The sequence below is a fragment of the Taudactylus pleione genome, unplaced genomic scaffold, assembly GCF_031769625.1.
Source record: "Taudactylus pleione unplaced genomic scaffold, aTauple2 ptg000460l, whole genome shotgun sequence".
In the NCBI taxonomy this organism is placed as follows: domain Eukaryota; kingdom Metazoa; phylum Chordata; class Amphibia; order Anura; family Myobatrachidae; genus Taudactylus; species Taudactylus pleione.
In genome coordinates, this window is record NW_028284862.1 from 756,448 (window position 1) to 777,328 (window position 20,881).

Below are 20,881 nucleotides of genomic sequence, written 5' to 3' on the forward strand. Positions count from 1 at the left end.
TCCACCAGCCAGTCAGAGCTGAGAAAGGAGGGATGGGATGGGTTGGGTCTTCCCTCCAGCTCTCACTGCCCAGTTGCTAAACGGACACACTAGATGTTTCTATGATACATTGTTATACAGTACATTAGGACTGCAGGTAGTTGGTGAAGGGGAACATACCTGGCTTGGGGGGCAGACAGAACACATTGATACTCAGAAGTTTGGGCCACACTTTTCGTCGGATCTCCTGATTGAGGAGTCCCCCGGTACTCACTGCCGCCTCCCGCAGAGCGTCTACATCCACAGGGTCACTGGTTAGAGCGTTGTGTATCTGGACAGTCTTCTGCTGGCGTCTGTCTGTAACATCACAACAGCAGGACTGAGTACAGCACTCATTATCTGGTGTTTCCATCACCTGGCCCCTCCATGTACAGTTCTCCCCATGAGACGGTCACACAGACAGACAAATGCTGTATCACCCACATATACCACTCTTCTGGTATTTTATACACAGGGGGAATCCCGACGCCATATGCGTACGGGGGTTACGTCTCCGTACCAACAAGCAGGAAGCTTACACAGCTTGATGACCATTTGGCCACCAGGGGGTGATGTGCAATGTGAGCCCAGAGGTGACGCTTCCCTGGACATTGGCAAGGGCAACATTTCTCCATTCCACGGCTGCGTAACCTGAGTGACGACAAGGACGGGACTTAGAAAACAAATTGCGCTCTCTAACAGAATTACTTATTTTTACTGGCTGTCTCAGATATGCGCAAGATGTTCTGGCCGGATTCGCCGGAAGTGTTTATTGTTTTTTTTTGCTCAGAAGCCCATCGTGTTGCGAAAAGAAATGCGCTACTGCAACTGCCATTATGAGCCGTATTCGACTTGAGCCGAGCTGCGATACTTTTTCGCGGCCCGGACTTTTCGCCTACTTCGGCTGTTTTGTAGGCGGAAAAGTATCGCGCACGTGCCCGCTTTATTTAATAAGGAGAGATTGGGAGGAGACAGGTGGGTGAGGAAAAGACCAGCGAGAAGAAGGTAGTCAAAGTCGAGACGAGAGGAGGGAATGAACAAGTGTTTTGGTGGTGTCGAGGGAAATGAAGGGGCAAATAAATTCTGGCGATGTTCCAGAGATGGAGCCAACGGGAGTGCGTAAGTGCCTGAATGTGAGGAGTGAATGAGTGCGTAATCAGGGGGGACAACCAGTCAGCGGACTTGATGGGCTGAGGAGAAAATGGTGGTGACCGAGAGATGTGGAGGGGTGGTGACACTGATGGAAGACAAGGAGCTCAGTCTTGGACATATTAAGCAAGAGAAAGCATTGGGGTCTTCAGGAGGAGATAGTGGATATAGAAATTCATGAGAGTAAGAAGGGAAGAGGTCGAGAAAGGACAGGTAGAGGTGGGTGGCTTCAGCATACAGAAGAGCTGATCAGTGAGGATGTGTAAAAAGGAAAGAGTAGGGGGCCCAGGAGTGAGCCTTGGGGGACCCCTACGGGGAGGTGGTAGAATGTGGCAGACAAGGATCAATCAGATCGGAGGAAACCGACAGAGGAACACCCAGTGAGTAGGATGTGGAAGCCTGCGTAGAGGACAAGAAGGACGAGGACAGAGAAGTGACCTTTGGATCTAGCAGGGAGGAGGTCCCTGGTAAATAGGGTCAGGGTGGTATCAGTGGAGGGGGATAAGCTATTATCATAATAACCAGTTAGATCAGATGATTGGAGCTGACCAGCAGATCGGCTGCACGATGGACTGATAATGTGCACATTTTGTAGTGTGTGTGACTTTCCGATCATCTGTCCAACATTTCTGCCAATCGTGTGACGATCTCAGGACATATAATCATTCATATCAGAATGATAAATCACCAGTATACACACAGAATCCCATGATCTCACCATAGGGCACTCACGGTAAGAAGCCTGGAGATATCCTGCATTGTGACGGGAAAGAGTCTAGGACATCAAGGATGAGGGGAGGGGACGCCGGCGGATGAGGGGACTCCGATGGATATGGGGAGGGGACGCCAGCGGATGAGGGGAGGGGACTCCGCTGGATGAGGGGAGGGGATGCTGGCGGATGAGGGGAGGGGACTCCGACGGATGAGGTGAGGGGACGCCGGCGGATGAGGGGAAGGGACTCCGATGGATATGGGGAGGGGACGCCGGCGGATGAGGGGAGGGGACTCCGCTGGATGAGGGGAGGGGATGCTGACGGATGAGGGGAGGGGATGCTGGCGGATGAGGGGAGGGGACTCCGGATGAGGGGAGGGGACGCCGGCGAATGAGGGGAGGGGACTCCGAAGGATATGGGGAGGGGACGCCGGCGGATGAGGGGACTCCGCTGGATGAGGGGAGGGGATGCTGGCGGATGAGGGGAGGGGACTCCGATGGATGAGGGGAGGGGACCCCGGTGGATGAGGGGAGGGGACCCCGGCGGATGAGGGGAGGGGACGCCGTTGGATGAGGGAGGGAACTCCGATGGATATGGGGAGGGGACGCCGATGGATGTGGGGAGGGGACGCCGGCGGATGAGGGGAGGGGACTCCGGTGAATGAGGGGAGGAGACGGTGGCGGATGAGGGGAGGGGATGCCGGTGGATATGGGGAGGGGATGCCGGTGGATATGGGGAGGGGACGCCGGCGGAGGGAGGGGACGCTGGTGAATATGGGGAGGGGACGCCGGCGGATGAGAGGACGCCGGTGGATATGGGGAGGGGACGCCGGCGGAGGGGAGGCCGGTGGATGAGGGGAGGGGACGCCGGCGGATGAGGGGAGGGGACTTCGGTGGATGAGTGGAGGGGACGCTGGTGGATGAGGGGAGGGGACTCCAATAGATATGGGGAGGGGACGCCGGTGGATGAGGGGAATCCGGCGGATGAGGGGAGGGGACGCTGGTGGATGAGGGGAGGGGACTCCAATAGATATGGGGAGGGGACGCCGGTGGATGAGGGGAATCCGGCGGATGAGGGGAGGGGACGCTGGTGGATGAGGGGAGGGGACTCCGATAGATATGGGGAGGGGACGCCGGTGGATGAGGGGAATCCGGCGGATGAGGGGAGGGGACGCCGGTGGATATGGGGAGGGGACGCCGGTGAATATGGGGAGGGGACGCCGGCGGAGGGGAGGGGACACCGGTGGATATGGGGGGGGACGCCGGCGGAGGGGAGGGGACGCCGGCGGAGGGGACGCCGGTGAATATGGGGAGGGGACGCCGGCGGAGGGGAGGGGACGCCGGTGGATATGGGGGGGGGGACGCCAGCGGAGGGGAGGGGACGCCGGTGGATATGGGGAGGGGACGAGGGCGGAGGGGAGGGGACGCCGGCGGAGGAGGGGAGGGGACGCCGGTGAATATGGGGAGGGGACGCCGGCGGAGGAGGGGACGGGACGCCGGTCACTATAATAACACAGTTGTTGTCTATGGAGCAGAACAGCCCATCTTACATTATGAGTGCCCCCATGAGTCCCTGCATTACAGTAACACCCCCCTTCCCCATGTAACAGGAGTATTTCCCATGATTCCGTGCTCCGTGAGAGGCTTTCCTCGATTGCGGATCTATGTGGGGACAGGGCTTCCTGTGACACCAAAGGCTTTGCTGGGACTAGTAGTTCTCTCACCTCTCCCCGTCTCCCGCATGTTCCCCAATGCCAGCAACTTCCGCCAGCAGCGCTCAGCCAATCAATAGAGAGTACGTCTACACTAGCCCCGCCCACCCCGCAGGCACATAGCGCTCGGACTACAACTCCCATCATGCACCGAGGGACGTCACTAACACCCCTAGTGATTGGAGAACTGTATGGTGGGTGTGGCTATAGGGGGCCGGACTAGGACTGAAAAGGAAAAGCGGGAAGTGGGGAATGGGGTGGCAACATCTCCATATATTGGGCGTGGCTTCATCGAGAGGGCGTGACAGATCTCTAGTTGAGAAAAGGAGGAGGCGGGGCGTAGTGTGCAGGCTGCGCGGTGATTGGCGAAGGCTCTCGGTGTGGGCTGTGACAATGTGTGACCGGGGCGGGCGGCCTGTGAGTGTGACCCGCGGGTGAGGTGAGAGTGACAGGAGTCGGGCGAGATGGCGGAGATGGGCGACAGGGCAGCCCGGCGGAAGCGCCCGGTACAGCGGCTACAGAGTGATAGCCAGAACGCGGAGAACGTGAGAGAACCCCGGGGGGAGCCCGAGCTACGGTAACCGGCGACCCGTCTACTCTCACCCGGCACACTCCCCCGACTCCGCCCCACTCCCCACAAGGTGCCCCAACTACCCTGTGCTAACTAGAACTACCCCCTAACTCTGCCCAACTAGTACCACAGTGCCCCAACTACCCTGTGCTAACTATAACTACCCCGATACCTCTGCCCAACTAGTACCACAGTGCCCCAACTACCCTGTGCTAACTATAACTACCCCGATACCTCTGCCCAACTAGTACCACAGTGCCCCAACTACCCTGTGCTAACTAGAACTACCCCGATACCTCTGCCCAACTAGTACCACAGTGCCCCAACTACCCTGTGCTAACTATAACTACCCCGATACCTCTGCCCAACTAGTACCACAGTGCCCCAACTACCCTGTGCTAACTATAACTACCCCGATACCTCTGCCCAACTAGTACCACAGTGCCCCAACTACCCTGTGCTAACTAGAACTACCCCCTAACTCTGCCCAACTAGTACCACAGTGCCCCAACTACCCTGTGCTAACTATAACTACCCCGATACCTCTGCCCAACTAGTACCACAGTGCCCCAACTACCCTGTGCTAACTATAACTACCCCGATACCTCTGCCCAACTAGTACCACAGTGCCCCAACTACCCTGTGCTAACTATAACTACCCCGATACCTCTGCCCAACTAGTACCACAGTGCCCCAACTACCCTGTGCTAACTATAACTACCCCGATACCTCTGCCCAACTAGTACCACAGTGCCCCAACTACCCTGTGCTAACTATAACTACCCCGATACCTCTGCCCAACTAGTACCACAGTGCCCCAACTACCCTGTGCTAACTAGAACTACCGCCCTAACTCTGCCCAACTAGTACCACAGTGCCCCAACTACCCTGTGCTAACTAGAACTACCCCCTAACTCTGCCCAACTAGTACCACAGTGCCCCAACTACCCTGTGCTAACTAGAACTACCCCCTAACTCTGTCCAACTAGTACCACAGTGCCCCAACTACCCTGTGCTAACTATAACTACCCCCTAACTCTGTCCAACTAGTACCACAGTGCCCCAACTACCCTGTGCTAACTATAACTACCCCCTAACTCTGTCCAACTAGTACCACAGTGCCCCAACTACCCTGTGCTAACTAGAACTACCCCCTAACTCTGTCCAACTAGTACCACAGTGCCCCAACTACCCTGTGCTAACTATAACTACCCCCTAACTCTGTCCAACTAGTACCACAGTGCCCCAACTACCCTGTGCTAACTATAACTACCCCGATACCTCTGCCCAACTAGTACCACAGTGCCCCAACTACCCTGTGCTAACTATAACTACCCCGATACCTCTGCCCAACTAGTACCACAGTGCCCCAACTACCCTGTGCTAACTAGAACTACCGCCCTAACTCTGCCCAACTAGTACCACAGTGCCCCAACTACCCTGTGCTAACTATAACTACCGCCCTAACTCTGCCCAACTAGTACCACAGTGCCCCAACTACCCTGTGCTAACTAGAACTACCCCCTAACTCTGCCCAACTAGTACCACAGTGCCCCAACTACCCTGTGCTAACTAGAACTACCCCCTAACTCTGTCCAACTAGTACCACAGTGCCCCAACTACCCTGTGCTAACTATAACTACCCCCTAACTCTGCCCAACTAGTACCACAGTGCCCCAACTACCCTGTGCTAACTAGAAATACCCCCTAACTCTGCCCAACTAGTACCACAGTGCCCTAACTACCCTGTGCTAACTATAACTACCCCCTAACTCTGCCCAACTAGTACCACAGTGCCCCAACTACCCTGTGCTAACTATAACTACCCCCCTACCTCTGCCCAACTAGTACCACAGTGCCCTAACTACCCTGTGCTAACTAGAACTACCCCCTAACTCTGCCCAACTAGTACCACAGTGCCCCAACTACCCTGTGCTAACTATAACTACCCCCTAACTCTGTCCAACTAGTACCACAGTGCCCCAACTACCCTGTGCTAACTAGAACTACCCCCTAACTCTGTCCAACTAGTACCACAGTGCCCCAACTACCCTGTGCTAACTATAACTACCCCCCTACCTCTGCCCAACTAGTACCACAGTGCCCCAACTACCCTGTGCTAACTAGAACTACCGCCCTAACTCTGCCCAACTAGTACCACAGTGCCCCAACTACCCTGTGCTAACTAGAACTACCCCCTAACTCTGCCCAACTAGTACCACAGTGCCCCAACTACCCTGTGCTAACTATAACTACCGCCCTAACTCTGCCCAACTAGTACCACAGTGCCCCAACTACCCTGTGCTAACTAGAACTACCCCCTAACTCTGCCCAACTAGTACCACAGTGCCCCAACTACCCTGTGCTAACTATAACTACCGCCCTAACTCTGCCCAACTAGTACCACAGTGCCCCAACTACCCTGTGCTAACTAGAACTACCCCCTAACTCTGTCCAACTAGTACCACAGTGCCCCAACTACCCTGTGCTAACTATAACTACCCCCTAACTCTGTCCAACTAGTACCACAGTGCCCCAACTACCCTGTGCTAACTATAACTACCGCCCTAACTCTGCCCAACTAGTACCACAGTGCCCCAACTACCCTGTGCTAACTAGAACTACCCCCTAACTCTGTCCAACTAGTACCACAGTGCCCCAACTACCCTGTGCTAACTATAACTACCCCCTAACTCTGTCCAACTAGTACCACAGTGCCCCAACTACCCTGTGCTAACTAGAACTACCCCCTAACTCTGTCCAACTAGTACCACAGTGCCCCAACTACCCTGTGCTAACTAGAACTACCCCCTAACTCTGTCCAACTAGTACCACAGTGCCCCAACTACCCTGTGCTAACTATAACTACCCCGATACCTCTGCCCAACTAGTACCACAGTGCCCCAACTACCCTGTGCTAACTATAACTACCCCGATACCTCTGCCCAACTAGTACCACAGTGCCCCAACTACCCTGTGCTAACTAGAACTACCGCCCTAACTCTGCCCAACTAGTACCACAGTGCCCCAACTACCCTGTGCTAACTAGAACTACCGCCCTAACTCTGCCCAACTAGTACCACAGTGCCCCAACTACCCTGTGCTAACTAGAACTACCCCCTAACTCTGCCCAACTAGTACCACAGTGCCCCAACTACCCTGTGCTAACTAGAACTACCCCCTAACTCTGTCCAACTAGTACCACAGTGCCCCAACTACCCTGTGCTAACTATAACTACCCCCTAACTCTGCCCAACTAGTACCACAGTGCCCCAACTACCCTGTGCTAACTAGAACTACCCCCTAACTCTGCCCAACTAGTACCACAGTGCCCCAACTACCCTGTGCTAACTAGAACTACCCCCTAACTCTGTCCAACTAGTACCACAGTGCCCCAACTACCCTGTGCTAACTAGAACTACCCCCTAACTCTGTCCAACTAGTACCACAGTGCCCCAACTACCCTGTGCTAACTATAACTACCCCCTAACTCTGTCCAACTAGTACCACAGTGCCCCAACTACCCTGTGCTAACTATAACTACCCCCTAACTCTGTCCAACTAGTACCACAGTGCCCCAACTACCCTGTGCTAACTATAACTACCCCGATACCTCTGCCCAACTAGTACCACAGTGCCCCAACTACCCTGTGCTAACTAGAACTACCGCCCTAACTCTGCCCAACTAGTACCACAGTGCCCCAACTACCCTGTGCTAACTATAACTACCGCCCTAACTCTGCCCAACTAGTACCACAGTGCCCCAACTACCCTGTGCTAACTAGAACTACCCCCTAACTCTGCCCAACTAGTACCACAGTGCCCCAACTACCCTGTGCTAACTAGAACTACCCCCTAACTCTGTCCAACTAGTACCACAGTGCCCCAACTACCCTGTGCTAACTATAACTACCCCCTAACTCTGTCCAACTAGTACCACAGTGCCCCAACTACCCTGTGCTAACTAGAACTACCCCTAACTCTGTCCAACTAGTACCACAGTGCCCCAACTACCCTGTGCTAACTATAACTACCCCCTAACTCTGTCCAACTAGTACCACAGTGCCCCAACTACCCTGTGCTAACTATAACTACCCCGATACCTCTGCCCAACTAGTACCACAGTGCCCCAACTACCCTGTGCTAACTATAACTACCCCGATACCTCTGCCCAACTAGTACCACAGTGCCCCAACTACCCTGTGCTAACTAGAACTACCGCCCTAACTCTGCCCAACTAGTACCACAGTGCCCCAACTACCCTGTGCTAACTATAACTACCGCCCTAACTCTGCCCAACTAGTACCACAGTGCCCCAACTACCCTGTGCTAACTATAACTACCGCCCTAACTCTGCCCAACTAGTACCACAGTGCCCCAACTACCCTGTGCTAACTAGAACTACCCCCTAACTCTGTCCAACTAGTACCACAGTGCCCCAACTACCCTGTGCTAACTATAACTACCCCCTAACTCTGTCCAACTAGTACCACAGTGCCCCAACTACCCTGTGCTAACTAGAACTACCCCCTAACTCTGTCCAACTAGTACCACAGTGCCCCAACTACCCTGTGCTAACTATAACTACCCCCTAACTCTGTCCAACTAGTACCACAGTGCCCCAACTACCCTGTGCTAACTATAACTACCCCGATACCTCTGCCCAACTAGTACCACAGTGCCCCAACTACCCTGTGCTAACTATAACTACCCCGATACCTCTGCCCAACTAGTACCACAGTGCCCCAACTACCCTGTGCTAACTAGAACTACCGCCCTAACTCTGCCCAACTAGTACCACAGTGCCCCAACTACCCTGTGCTAACTAGAACTACCGCCCTAACTCTGCCCAACTAGTACCACAGTGCCCCAACTACCCTGTGCTAACTAGAACTACCCCCTAACTCTGCCCAACTAGTACCACAGTGCCCCAACTACCCTGTGCTAACTAGAACTACCCCCTAACTCTGTCCAACTAGTACCACAGTGCCCCAACTACCCTGTGCTAACTATAACTACCCCCTAACTCTGCCCAACTAGTACCACAGTGCCCCAACTACCCTGTGCTAACTAGAAATACCCCCTAACTCTGCCCAACTAGTACCACAGTGCCCTAACTACCCTGTGCTAACTATAATTACCCCCTAACTCTGCCCAACTAGTACCACAGTGCCCCAACTACCCTGTGCTAACTATAACTACCCCCCTACCTCTGCCCAACTAGTACCACAGTGCCCTAACTACCCTGTGCTAACTAGAACTACCCCCTAACTCTGCCCAACTAGTACCACAGTGCCCCAACTACCCTGTGCTAACTATAACTACCCCCTAACTCTGTCCAACTAGTACCACAGTGCCCCAACTACCCTGTGCTAACTAGAACTACCCCCTAACTCTGTCCAACTAGTACCACAGTGCCCCAACTACCCTGTGCTAACTATAACTACCCCCCTACCTCTGCCCAACTAGTACCACAGTGCCCCAACTACCCTGTGCTAACTAGAACTACCGCCCTAACTCTGCCCAACTAGTACCACAGTGCCCCAACTACCCTGTGCTAACTAGAACTACCCCCTAACTCTGCCCAACTAGTACCACAGTGCCCCAACTACCCTGTGCTAACTATAACTACCGCCCTAACTCTGCCCAACTAGTACCACAGTGCCCCAACTACCCTGTGCTAACTAGAACTACCCCCTAACTCTGCCCAACTAGTACCACAGTGCCCCAACTACCCTGTGCTAACTAGAACTACCCCCTAACTCTGTCCAACTAGTACCACAGTGCCCCAACTACCCTGTGCTAACTAGAACTACCCCCTAACTCTGCCCAACTAGTACCACAGTGCCCCAACTACCCTGTGCTAACTATAACTACCGCCCTAACTCTGCCCAACTAGTACCACAGTGCCCCAACTACCCTGTGCTAACTAGAACTACCCCCTAACTCTGTCCAACTAGTACCACAGTGCCCCAACTACCCTGTGCTAACTATAACTACCCCCTAACTCTGTCCAACTAGTACCACAGTGCCCCAACTACCCTGTGCTAACTAGAACTACCCCCTAACTCTGTCCAACTAGTACCACAGTGCCCCAACTACCCTGTGCTAACTATAACTACCCCCTAACTCTGTCCAACTAGTACCACAGTGCCCCAACTACCCTGTGCTAACTATAACTACCCCGATACCTCTGCCCAACTAGTACCACAGTGCCCCAACTACCCTGTGCTAACTATAACTACCCCGATACCTCTGCCCAACTAGTACCACAGTGCCCCAACTACCCTGTGCTAACTATAACTACCCCGATACCTCTGCCCAACTAGTACCACAGTGCCCCAACTACCCTGTGCTAACTAGAACTACCGCCCTAACTCTGCCCAACTAGTACCACAGTGCCCCAACTACCCTGTGCTAACTATAACTACCGCCCTAACTCTGCCCAACTAGTACCACAGTGCCCCAACTACCCTGTGCTAACTAGAACTACCCCCTAACTCTGCCCAACTAGTACCACAGTGCCCCAACTACCCTGTGCTAACTAGAACTACCCCCTAACTCTGTCCAACTAGTACCACAGTGCCCCAACTACCCTGTGCTAACTATAACTACCCCCTAACTCTGCCCAACTAGTACCACAGTGCCCCAACTACCCTGTGCTAACTAGAAATACCCCCTAACTCTGCCCAACTAGTACCACAGTGCCCCAACTACCCTGTGCTAACTAGAACTACCCCCTAACTCTGTCCAACTAGTACCACAGTGCCCCAACTACCCTGTGCTAACTAGAACTACCCCCTAACTCTGTCCAACTAGTACCACAGTGCCCCAACTACCCTGTGCTAACTATAACTACCCCCTAACTCTGTCCAACTAGTACCACAGTGCCCCAACTACCCTGTGCTAACTATAACTACCCCGATACCTCTGCCCAACTAGTACCACAGTGCCCCAACTACCCTGTGCTAACTATAACTACCGCCCTAACTCTGCCCAACTAGTACCACAGTGCCCCAACTACCCTGTGCTAACTATAACTACCGCCCTCACTCTGCCCAACTAGTACCACAGTGCCCCAACTACCCTGTGCTAACTAGAACTACCGCCCTAACTCTGCCCAACTAGTACCACAGTGCCCCAACTACCCTGTGCTAACTAGAACTACCCCCTAACTCTGTCCAACTAGTACCACAGTGCCCCAACTACCCTGTGCTAACTAGAACTACCCCCTAACTCTGCCCAACTAGTACCACAGTGCCCCAACTACCCTGTGCTAACTATAACTACCCCCTAACTCTGTCCAACTAGTACCACAGTGCCCCAACTACCCTGTGCTAACTATAACTACCCCGATACCTCTGCCCAACTAGTACCACAGTGCCCCAACTACCCTGTGCTAACTAGAACTACCGCCCTAACTCTGCCCAACTAGTACCACAGTGCCCCAACTACCCTGTGCTAACTATAACTACCGCCCTAACTCTGCCCAACTAGTACCACAGTGCCCCAACTACCCTGTGCTAACTAGAACTACCCCCTAACTCTGCCCAACTAGTACCACAGTGCCCCAACTACCCTGTGCTAACTAGAACTACCCCCTAACTCTGTCCAACTAGTACCACAGTGCCCCAACTACCCTGTGCTAACTATAACTACCCCCTAACTCTGCCCAACTAGTACCACAGTGCCCCAACTACCCTGTGCTAACTAGAAATACCCCCTAACTCTGCCCAACTAGTACCACAGTGCCCCAACTACCCTGTGCTAACTAGAACTACCCCCTAACTCTGTCCAACTAGTACCACAGTGCCCCAACTACCCTGTGCTAACTAGAACTACCCCCTAACTCTGTCCAACTAGTACCACAGTGCCCCAACTACCCTGTGCTAACTATAACTACCCCCTAACTCTGTCCAACTAGTACCACAGTGCCCCAACTACCCTGTGCTAACTATAACTACCCCGATACCTCTGCCCAACTAGTACCACAGTGCCCCAACTACCCTGTGCTAACTAGAACTACCGCCCTAACTCTGCCCAACTAGTACCACAGTGCCCCAACTACCCTGTGCTAACTATAACTACCGCCCTAACTCTGCCCAACTAGTACCACAGTGCCCCAACTACCCTGTGCTAACTAGAACTACCCCCTAACTCTGCCCAACTAGTACCACAGTGCCCCAACTACCCTGTGCTAACTAGAACTACCCCCTAACTCTGTCCAACTAGTACCACAGTGCCCCAACTACCCTGTGCTAACTAGAACTACCCCCTAACTCTGTCCAACTAGTACCACAGTGCCCCAACTACCCTGTGCTAACTATAACTACCCCCTAACTCTGTCCAACTAGTACCACAGTGCCCCAACTACCCTGTGCTAACTATAACTACCCCGATACCTCTGCCCAACTAGTACCACAGTGCCCCAACTACCCTGTGCTAACTAGAACTACCGCCCTAACTCTGCCCAACTAGTACCACAGTGCCCCAACTACCCTGTGCTAACTATAACTACCGCCCTAACTCTGCCCAACTAGTACCACAGTGCCCCAACTACCCTGTGCTAACTAGAACTACCCCCTAACTCTGCCCAACTAGTACCACAGTGCCCCAACTACCCTGTGCTAACTAGAACTACCCCCTAACTCTGTCCAACTAGTACCACAGTGCCCCAACTACCCTGTGCTAACTATAACTACCCCCTAACTCTGTCCAACTAGTACCACAGTGCCCCAACTACCCTGTGCTAACTAGAACTACCCCTAACTCTGTCCAACTAGTACCACAGTGCCCCAACTACCCTGTGCTAACTATAACTACCCCCTAACTCTGTCCAACTAGTACCACAGTGCCCCAACTACCCTGTGCTAACTATAACTACCCCGATACCTCTGCCCAACTAGTACCACAGTGCCCCAACTACCCTGTGCTAACTATAACTACCCCGATACCTCTGCCCAACTAGTACCACAGTGCCCCAACTACCCTGTGCTAACTAGAACTACCGCCCTAACTCTGCCCAACTAGTACCACAGTGCCCCAACTACCCTGTGCTAACTATAACTACCGCCCTAACTCTGCCCAACTAGTACCACAGTGCCCCAACTACCCTGTGCTAACTAGAACTACCCCCTAACTCTGCCCAACTAGTACCACAGTGCCCCAACTACCCTGTGCTAACTAGAACTACCCCCTAACTCTGTCCAACTAGTACCACAGTGCCCCAACTACCCTGTGCTAACTATAACTACCCCCTAACTCTGCCCAACTAGTACCACAGTGCCCCAACTACCCTGTGCTAACTAGAAATACCCCCTAACTCTGCCCAACTAGTACCACAGTGCCCTAACTACCCTGTGCTAACTATAACTACCCCCTAACTCTGCCCAACTAGTACCACAGTGCCCCAACTACCCTGTGCTAACTATAACTACCCCCCTACCTCTGCCCAACTAGTACCACAGTGCCCTAACTACCCTGTGCTAACTAGAACTACCCCCTAACTCTGCCCAACTAGTACCACAGTGCCCCAACTACCCTGTGCTAACTATAACTACCCCCTAACTCTGCCCAACTAGTACCACAGTGCCCCAACTATCCTGTGCTAACTATAACTACCCCGTAACTCTGTCCAACTAGTACCACAGTGCCCAACTACCCTGTGCTAACTATAACTACCGCCCTAACTCTGCCCAACTAGTACCACAGTGCCCCAACTACCCTGTGCTAACTAGAACTACCCCCTAAATCTGCCCAACTAGTACCACAGTGCCCCAACTACCCTGTGCTAACTATAACTACCCCCCTACCTCTGCCCAACTAGTACCACAGTGCCCCAACTACCCTGTGCTAACTAGAACTACCCCCTAACTGTGCCCAGCTAGTACCATAGTGCCCCAACTACCCTCTGCTAACTATAACTACCCCTAACTCTGCCCAACTAGTACCACAGTGCCCCAACTACCCTGTGCTAACTAGAACTACCCCCTAACTCTGCCCAACTAGTACCACAGTGCCCCAACTACCCTGTGCTAACTATAACTACCCCCTAACTCTGCCCAACTAGTACCACAGTGCCCCAACTACCCTGTGCTAACTATAACTACCCCGATACCTCTGCCCAACTAGTACCACAGTGCCCCAACTACCCTGTGCTAACTAGAACTACCCCCTAACTCTGTCCAACTAGTACCACAGTGCCCCAACTACCCTGTGCTAACTATAACTACCCCCCTAACTCTGCCCAACTAGTACCACAGTGCCCCAACTACCCTGTGCTAACTATAACTGCCCCCTAACTCTGCCCAACTAGTACTGCAGTGCCCCAACTACCCTGTGCTAACTATAACTACCCCCCTAACTGCCCAACTAGTACCAGAGTGCCCCAACTACCTGTGCTAACTATAACTACCCCCTAACTCTGTCCAACTAGTACCACAGTGCCCCAACTACCCTGTGCTAACTATAACTACCCCGATACCTCTGCCCAACTAGTACCACAGTGCCCCAACTACCCTGTGCTAACTAGAACTACCGCCCTAACTCTGCCCAACTAGTACCACAGTGCCCCAACTACCCTGTGCTAACTAGAACTACCGCCCTAACTCTGCCCAACTAGTACCACAGTGCCCCAACTACCCTGTGCTAACTAGAACTACCCCCTAACTCTGCCCAACTAGTACCACAGTGCCCCAACTACCCTGTGCTAACTAGAACTACCCCCTAACTCTGTCCAACTAGTACCACAGTGCCCCAACTACCCTGTGCTAACTATAACTACCCCCTAACTCTGTCCAACTAGTACCACAGTGCCCCAACTACCCTGTGCTAACTAGAACTACCCCCTAACTCTGTCCAACTAGTACCACAGTGCCCCAACTACCCTGTGCTAACTATAACTACCCCCTAACTCTGTCCAACTAGTACCACAGTGCCCCAACTACCCTGTGCTAACTATAACTACCCCGATACATCTGCCCAACTAGTACCACAGTGCCCCAACTACCCTGTGCTAACTATAACTACCCCGATACCTCTGCCCAACTAGTACCACAGTGCCCCAACTACCCTGTGCTAACTAGAACTACCGCCCTAACTCTGCCCAACTAGTACCACAGTGCCCCAACTACCCTGTGCTAACTATAACTACCGCCCTAACCCTGCCCAACTAGTACCACAGTGCCCCAACTACCCTGTGCTAACTAGAACTACCCCCTAACTCTGCCCAACTAGTACCACAGTGCCCCAACTACCCTGTGCTAACTAGAACTACCCCCTAACTCTGTCCAACTAGTACCACAGTGCCCCAACTACCCTGTGCTAACTATAACTACCCCCTAACTCTGCCCAACTAGTACCACAGTGCCCCAACTACCCTGTGCTAACTAGAAATACCCCCTAACTCTGCCCAACTAGTACCACAGTGCCTTAACTACCCTGTGCTAACTATAACTACCCCCTAACTCTGCCCAACTAGTACCACAGTGCCCCTACTACCCTGTGCTAACTATAACTACCCCCCTACCTCTGCCCAACTAGTACCACAGTGCCCTAACTACCCTGTGCTAACTAGAACTACCCCCTAACTCTGCCCAACTAGTACCACAGTGCCCCAACTACCCTGTGCTAACTATAACTACCCCCTAACTCTGCCCAACTAGTACCACAGTGCCCCAACTATCCTGTGCTAACTATAACTACCCCGTAACTCTGTCCAACTAGTACCACAGTGCCCAACTACCCTGTGCTAACTATAACTACCGCCCTAACTCTGCCCAACTAGTACCACAGTGCCCCAACTACCCTGTGCTAACTAGAACTACCCCCTAAATCTGCCCAACTAGTACCAGAGTGCCCCAACTACCCTGTGCTAACTATAACTACCCCCCTACCTCTGCCCAACTAGTACCACAGTGCCCCAACTACCCTGTGCTAACTAGAACTACCCCCTAACTGTGCCCAGCTAGTACCATAGTGCCCCAACTACCCTCTGCTAACTATAACTACCCCTAACTCTGCCCAACTAGTACCACAGTGCCCCAACTACCCTGTGCTAACTAGAACTACCCCCTAACTCTGCCCAACTAGTACCACAGTGCCCCAACTACCCTGTGCTAACTATAACTACCCCCTAACTCTGCCCAACTAGTACCACAGTGCCCCAACTACCCTGTGCTAACTAGAAATACCCCCTAACTCTGCCCAACTAGTACCACAGTGCCCTAACTACCCTGTGCTAACTATAACTACCCCCTAACTCTGCCCAACTAGTACCACAGTGCCCCAACTACCCTGTGCTAACTATAACTACCCCCCTACCTCTGCCCAACTAGTACCACAGTGCCCTAACTACCCTGTGCTAACTAGAACTACCCCCTAACTCTGCCCAACTAGTACCACAGTGCCCCAACTACCCTGTGCTAACTATAACTACCCCCTAACTCTGCCCAACTAGTACCACAGTGCCCCAACTATCCTGTGCTAACTATAACTACCCCGTAACTCTGTCCAACTAGTACCACAGTGCCCAACTACCCTGTGCTAACTATAACTACCGCCCTAACTCTGCCCAACTAGTACCACAGTGCCCCAACTACCCTGTGCTAACTAGAACTACCCCCTAAATCTGCCCAACTAGTACCACAGTGCCCCAACTACCCTGTGCTAACTATAACTACCCCCCTACCTCTGCCCAACTAGTACCACAGTGCCCCAACTACCCTGTGCTAACTAGAACTACCCCCTAACTGTGCCCAGCTAGTACCATAGTGCCCCAACTACCCTCTGCTAACTATAACTACCCCTAACTCTGCCCAACTAGTACCACAGTGCCCCAACTACCCTGTGCTAACTAGAACTACCCCCTAACTCTGCCCAACTAGTACCACAGTGCCCCAACTACCCTGTGCTAACTATAACTACCCCCTAACTCTGCCCAACTAGTACCACAGTGCCCCAACTACCCTGTGCTAACTATAACTACCCCGATACCTCTGCCCAACTAGTACCACAGTGCCCCAACTACCCTGTGCTAACTAGAACTACCCCCTAACTCTGTCCAACTAGTACCACAGTGCCCCAACTACCCTGTGCTAACTATAACTACCCCCCTAACTCTGCCCAACTAGTACCACAGTGCCCCAACTACCCTGTGCTAACTATAACTGCCCCCTAACTCTGCCCAACTAGTACTGCAGTGCCCCAACTACCCTGTGCTAACTATAACTACCACCCTAACTGCCCAACTAGTACCAGAGTGCCCCAACTACCTGTGCTAACTATAACTACCCCCTAACTCTGTCCAACTAGTACCACAGTGCCCCAACTACCCTGTGCTAACTATAACTACCCCGATACCTCTGCCCAACTAGTACCACAGTGCCCCAACTACCCTGTGCTAACTAGAACTACCGCCCTAACTCTGCCCAACTAGTACCACAGTGCCCCAACTACCCTGTGCTAACTAGAACTACCGCCCTAACTCTGCCCAACTAGTACCACAGTGCCCCAACTACCCTGTGCTAACTAGAACTACCCCCTAACTCTGCCCAACTAGTACCACAGTGCCCCAACTACCCTGTGCTAACTAGAACTACCCCCTAACTCTGTCCAACTAGTACCACAGTGCCCCAACTACCCTGTGCTAACTATAACTACCCCCTAACTCTGTCCAACTAGTACCACAGTGCCCCAACTACCCTGTGCTAACTAGAACTACCCCCTAACTCTGTCCAACTAGTACCACAGTGCCCCAACTACCCTGTGCTAACTATAACTACCCCCTAACTCTGTCCAACTAGTACCACAGTGCCCCAACTACCCTGTGCTAACTATAACTACCCCGATACATCTGCCCAACTAGTACCACAGTGCCCCAACTACCCTGTGCTAACTATAACTACCCCGATACCTCTGCCCAACTAGTACCACAGTGCCCCAACTACCCTGTGCTAACTAGAACTACCGCCCTAACTCTGCCCAACTAGTACCACAGTGCCCCAACTACCCTGTGCTAACTATAACTACCGCCCTAACCCTGCCCAACTAGTACCACAGTGCCCCAACTACCCTGTGCTAACTAGAACTACCCCCTAACTCTGCCCAACTAGTACCACAGTGCCCCAACTACCCTGTGCTAACTAGAACTACCCCCTAACTCTGTCCAACTAGTACCACAGTGCCCCAACTACCCTGTGCTAACTATAACTACCCCCTAACTCTGCCCAACTAGTACCACAGTGCCCCAACTACCCTGTGCTAACTAGAAATACCCCCTAACTCTGCCCAACTAGTACCACAGTGCCCTAACTACCCTGTGCTAACTATAACTACCCCCTAACTCTGCCCAACTAGTACCACAGTGCCCCTACTACCCTGTGCTAACTATAACTACCCCCCTACCTCTGCCCAACTAGTACCACAGTGCCCTAACTACCCTGTGCTAACTAGAACTACCCCCTAACTCTGCCCAACTAGTACCACAGTGCCCCAACTACCCTGTGCTAACTATAACTACCCCCTAACTCTGCCCAACTAGTACCACAGTGCCCCAACTATCCTGTGCTAACTATAACTACCCCGTAACTCTGTCCAACTAGTACCACAGTGCCCAACTACCCTGTGCTAACTATAACTACCGCCCTAACTCTGCCCAACTAGTACCACAGTGCCCCAACTACCCTGTGCTAACTAGAACTACCCCCTAAATCTGCCCAACTAGTACCAGAGTGCCCCAACTACCCTGTGCTAACTATAACTACCCCCCTACCTCTGCCCAACTAGTACCACAGTGCCCCAACTACCCTGTGCTAACTAGAACTACCCCCTAACTGTGCCCAGCTAGTACCATAGTGCCCCAACTACCCTCTGCTAACTATAACTACCCCTAACTCTGCCCAACTAGTACCACAGTGCCCCAACTACCCTGTGCTAACTAGAACTACCCCCTAACTCTGCCCAACTAGTACCACAGTGCCCCAACTACCCTGTGCTAACTATAACTGCCCCCTAACTCTGCCCAACTAGTACTGCAGTGCCCCAACTACCCTGTGCTAACTATAACTACCCCCCTAACTGCCCAACTAGTACCAGAGTGCCCCAACTACCCTGTGCTAACTATAACTACCCCCCTAACTGCCCAACTACCATGTGCTAACTATAACTACCCCCTAACTCTGCCCAACTAGTACCACAATGCCCCAACTACCCTGTGCTAACTATAACTACCCCCCTAACTCTGCCCAACTAGTACCACAGTCCCCCAACTACCCTGTGCTAACTATAACTACCCCCCTAACTCTGCCCAGCTAGTACCACAGTGCCCCAACTACCCTGTGCTAACTATAACTACCCCTAACTCTGCCCAACTAGTACCACAGTGCCCCAACTACCCTGTGCTAACTATAACTACCCCCCTAACTCTGCCCAGCTACCATGTGCTAACTATAACTACCCCCTAACTCTGCCCAACTAGTACCACAGTGCCCCAACTACCCTGTGCTAACTATAACTACCCCCTAACTCTGCCCAACTAGTACCACAGTGCCCCAACTACCCTGTGCTATCTATAACTACCCCCCTAACTCTGCTGAACTAGTAGCAGAGTGCCCCAACTACCCTGTGTTAACTATAACTAGTACACCCCAGCATACACTGCACCCCGCCTCTGTCCTGCACCCCAGCCTACACTACACTCCGCCTCTGTCCTGCACCCCAGCATACACTACACCCCGCCTCTGTCCTGCACCCCAGCGTTTACTACACCCCGCCTCTGTCCTGCATCCCAGCATACACTACACCCCGCCTCTGTCCTGCACCCCAGCGTACACTACACCCCGCATCTGTCCTGCATCCCAGCGTACACTACACCCCGCCTCTGTCCTGCACCCCAGCATACACTACACCCCGCCTCTGTCCTGCACCCCAGCGTACACTACACCCCGCATCTGTCCTGCATCCCAGCGTACACTACACCCCGCATCTGTCCTGCATCCCAGCGTACACTACACCCCGCCTCTGTCCTGCATCCCAGCGTACACTACACCCCGCCTCTGTCCTGCATCCCAGCCTACGCTACACCCCGCCTCTGTCCTGCATCCCAGCCTACGCTACACCCCGCCTCTGTCCTGCATCCCAGCATACCCTACACCCCGCCTCTGTCCTGCATCCCAGCGTACACTACACCCCGCCTCTGTCCTGCATCCCAGCGTACACTACACCCCGCCTCTGTCCTGCTCCCCAGCGTACACTACACCCCGCCTCTGTCCTGCGCTCCAGCGTACACTACACCCCGCCTCTGTCCTGCGCTCCAGCGTACACTACACCCCGCCTCTGTCCTGCGCCCCAGCCTACTCTACACCCCGCCTCTGTCCTGCACCCCAGCCTACTCTACACCCCGCCTCTGTCCTGCACCCCAGCCTACACTACACTCCGCCTCTGTCCTGCACCCCAGCCTACACTACACCCCGCCTCTGTCCTGCACCTCCGATTCATGCTTCTGTCCTGGATTTATTCGTGTGGCTCTATCACTCTGCTCATTATTTCTATCATTTCTCTCTACCCAGATGTCATAAGCTGCAGGAGTCGCTTCTCAGCTCGGCCAGCGGTTATAGTAACTACCGGGGGGTGCTAAACTGGTGCGTTGTGATGCTGGTGAGTATGTAGTTATACGTTATTGTCCTCACTGTACTTCTTCCTGCCAGTGACATTGCTCCCCGG

General features: G+C 53.2%; 3 protein-coding genes across 3 annotated transcripts in view; 1 reads left to right on the top strand and 2 right to left on the bottom strand.

Annotated features, from left to right (window-relative positions):
- LOC148504696 (TBC1 domain family member 20-like) overlaps positions 1-3,675 on the bottom strand; it is a 380,562-nt gene extending 376,887 nt beyond the window's left edge. The window contains exons 1-2 of the mRNA XM_088448592.1: positions 3,604-3,675; positions 160-336 (exon numbers count right to left, since the gene is read on the bottom strand). Of these exons, the coding sequence (XP_088304718.1) occupies positions 160-336; positions 3,604-3,622 (196 nt within the window). The 5' untranslated portion in view covers positions 3,623-3,675. The remainder of the gene's footprint in view (positions 1-159; positions 337-3,603) is intronic.
- On the bottom strand, positions 564-3,482 carry LOC148504697 (uncharacterized). The gene is made up of 3 exons (XM_088448603.1): positions 3,470-3,482; positions 1,886-3,382; positions 564-669 (listed from the first exon to the last, which is right to left on the bottom strand). Exons 1-2 carry the CDS (start codon positions 3,480-3,482, stop codon positions 1,896-1,898), a joined length of 1,500 nt encoding a protein of 499 aa, XP_088304729.1. The 3' UTR covers positions 564-669; positions 1,886-1,895.
- Positions 3,676-3,873: 198 nt separating the features above from the next.
- Positions 3,874-20,881, top strand: part of DGAT1 (diacylglycerol O-acyltransferase 1) — a 117,609-nt gene continuing 100,601 nt past the window's right edge. Inside the window, exons 1-2 of the mRNA XM_088448593.1 lie at positions 3,874-4,168; positions 20,728-20,815. Coding sequence (XP_088304719.1) covers positions 4,056-4,168; positions 20,728-20,815 — 201 coding nt within the window. The 5' untranslated portion in view covers positions 3,874-4,055. The remainder of the gene's footprint in view (positions 4,169-20,727; positions 20,816-20,881) is intronic.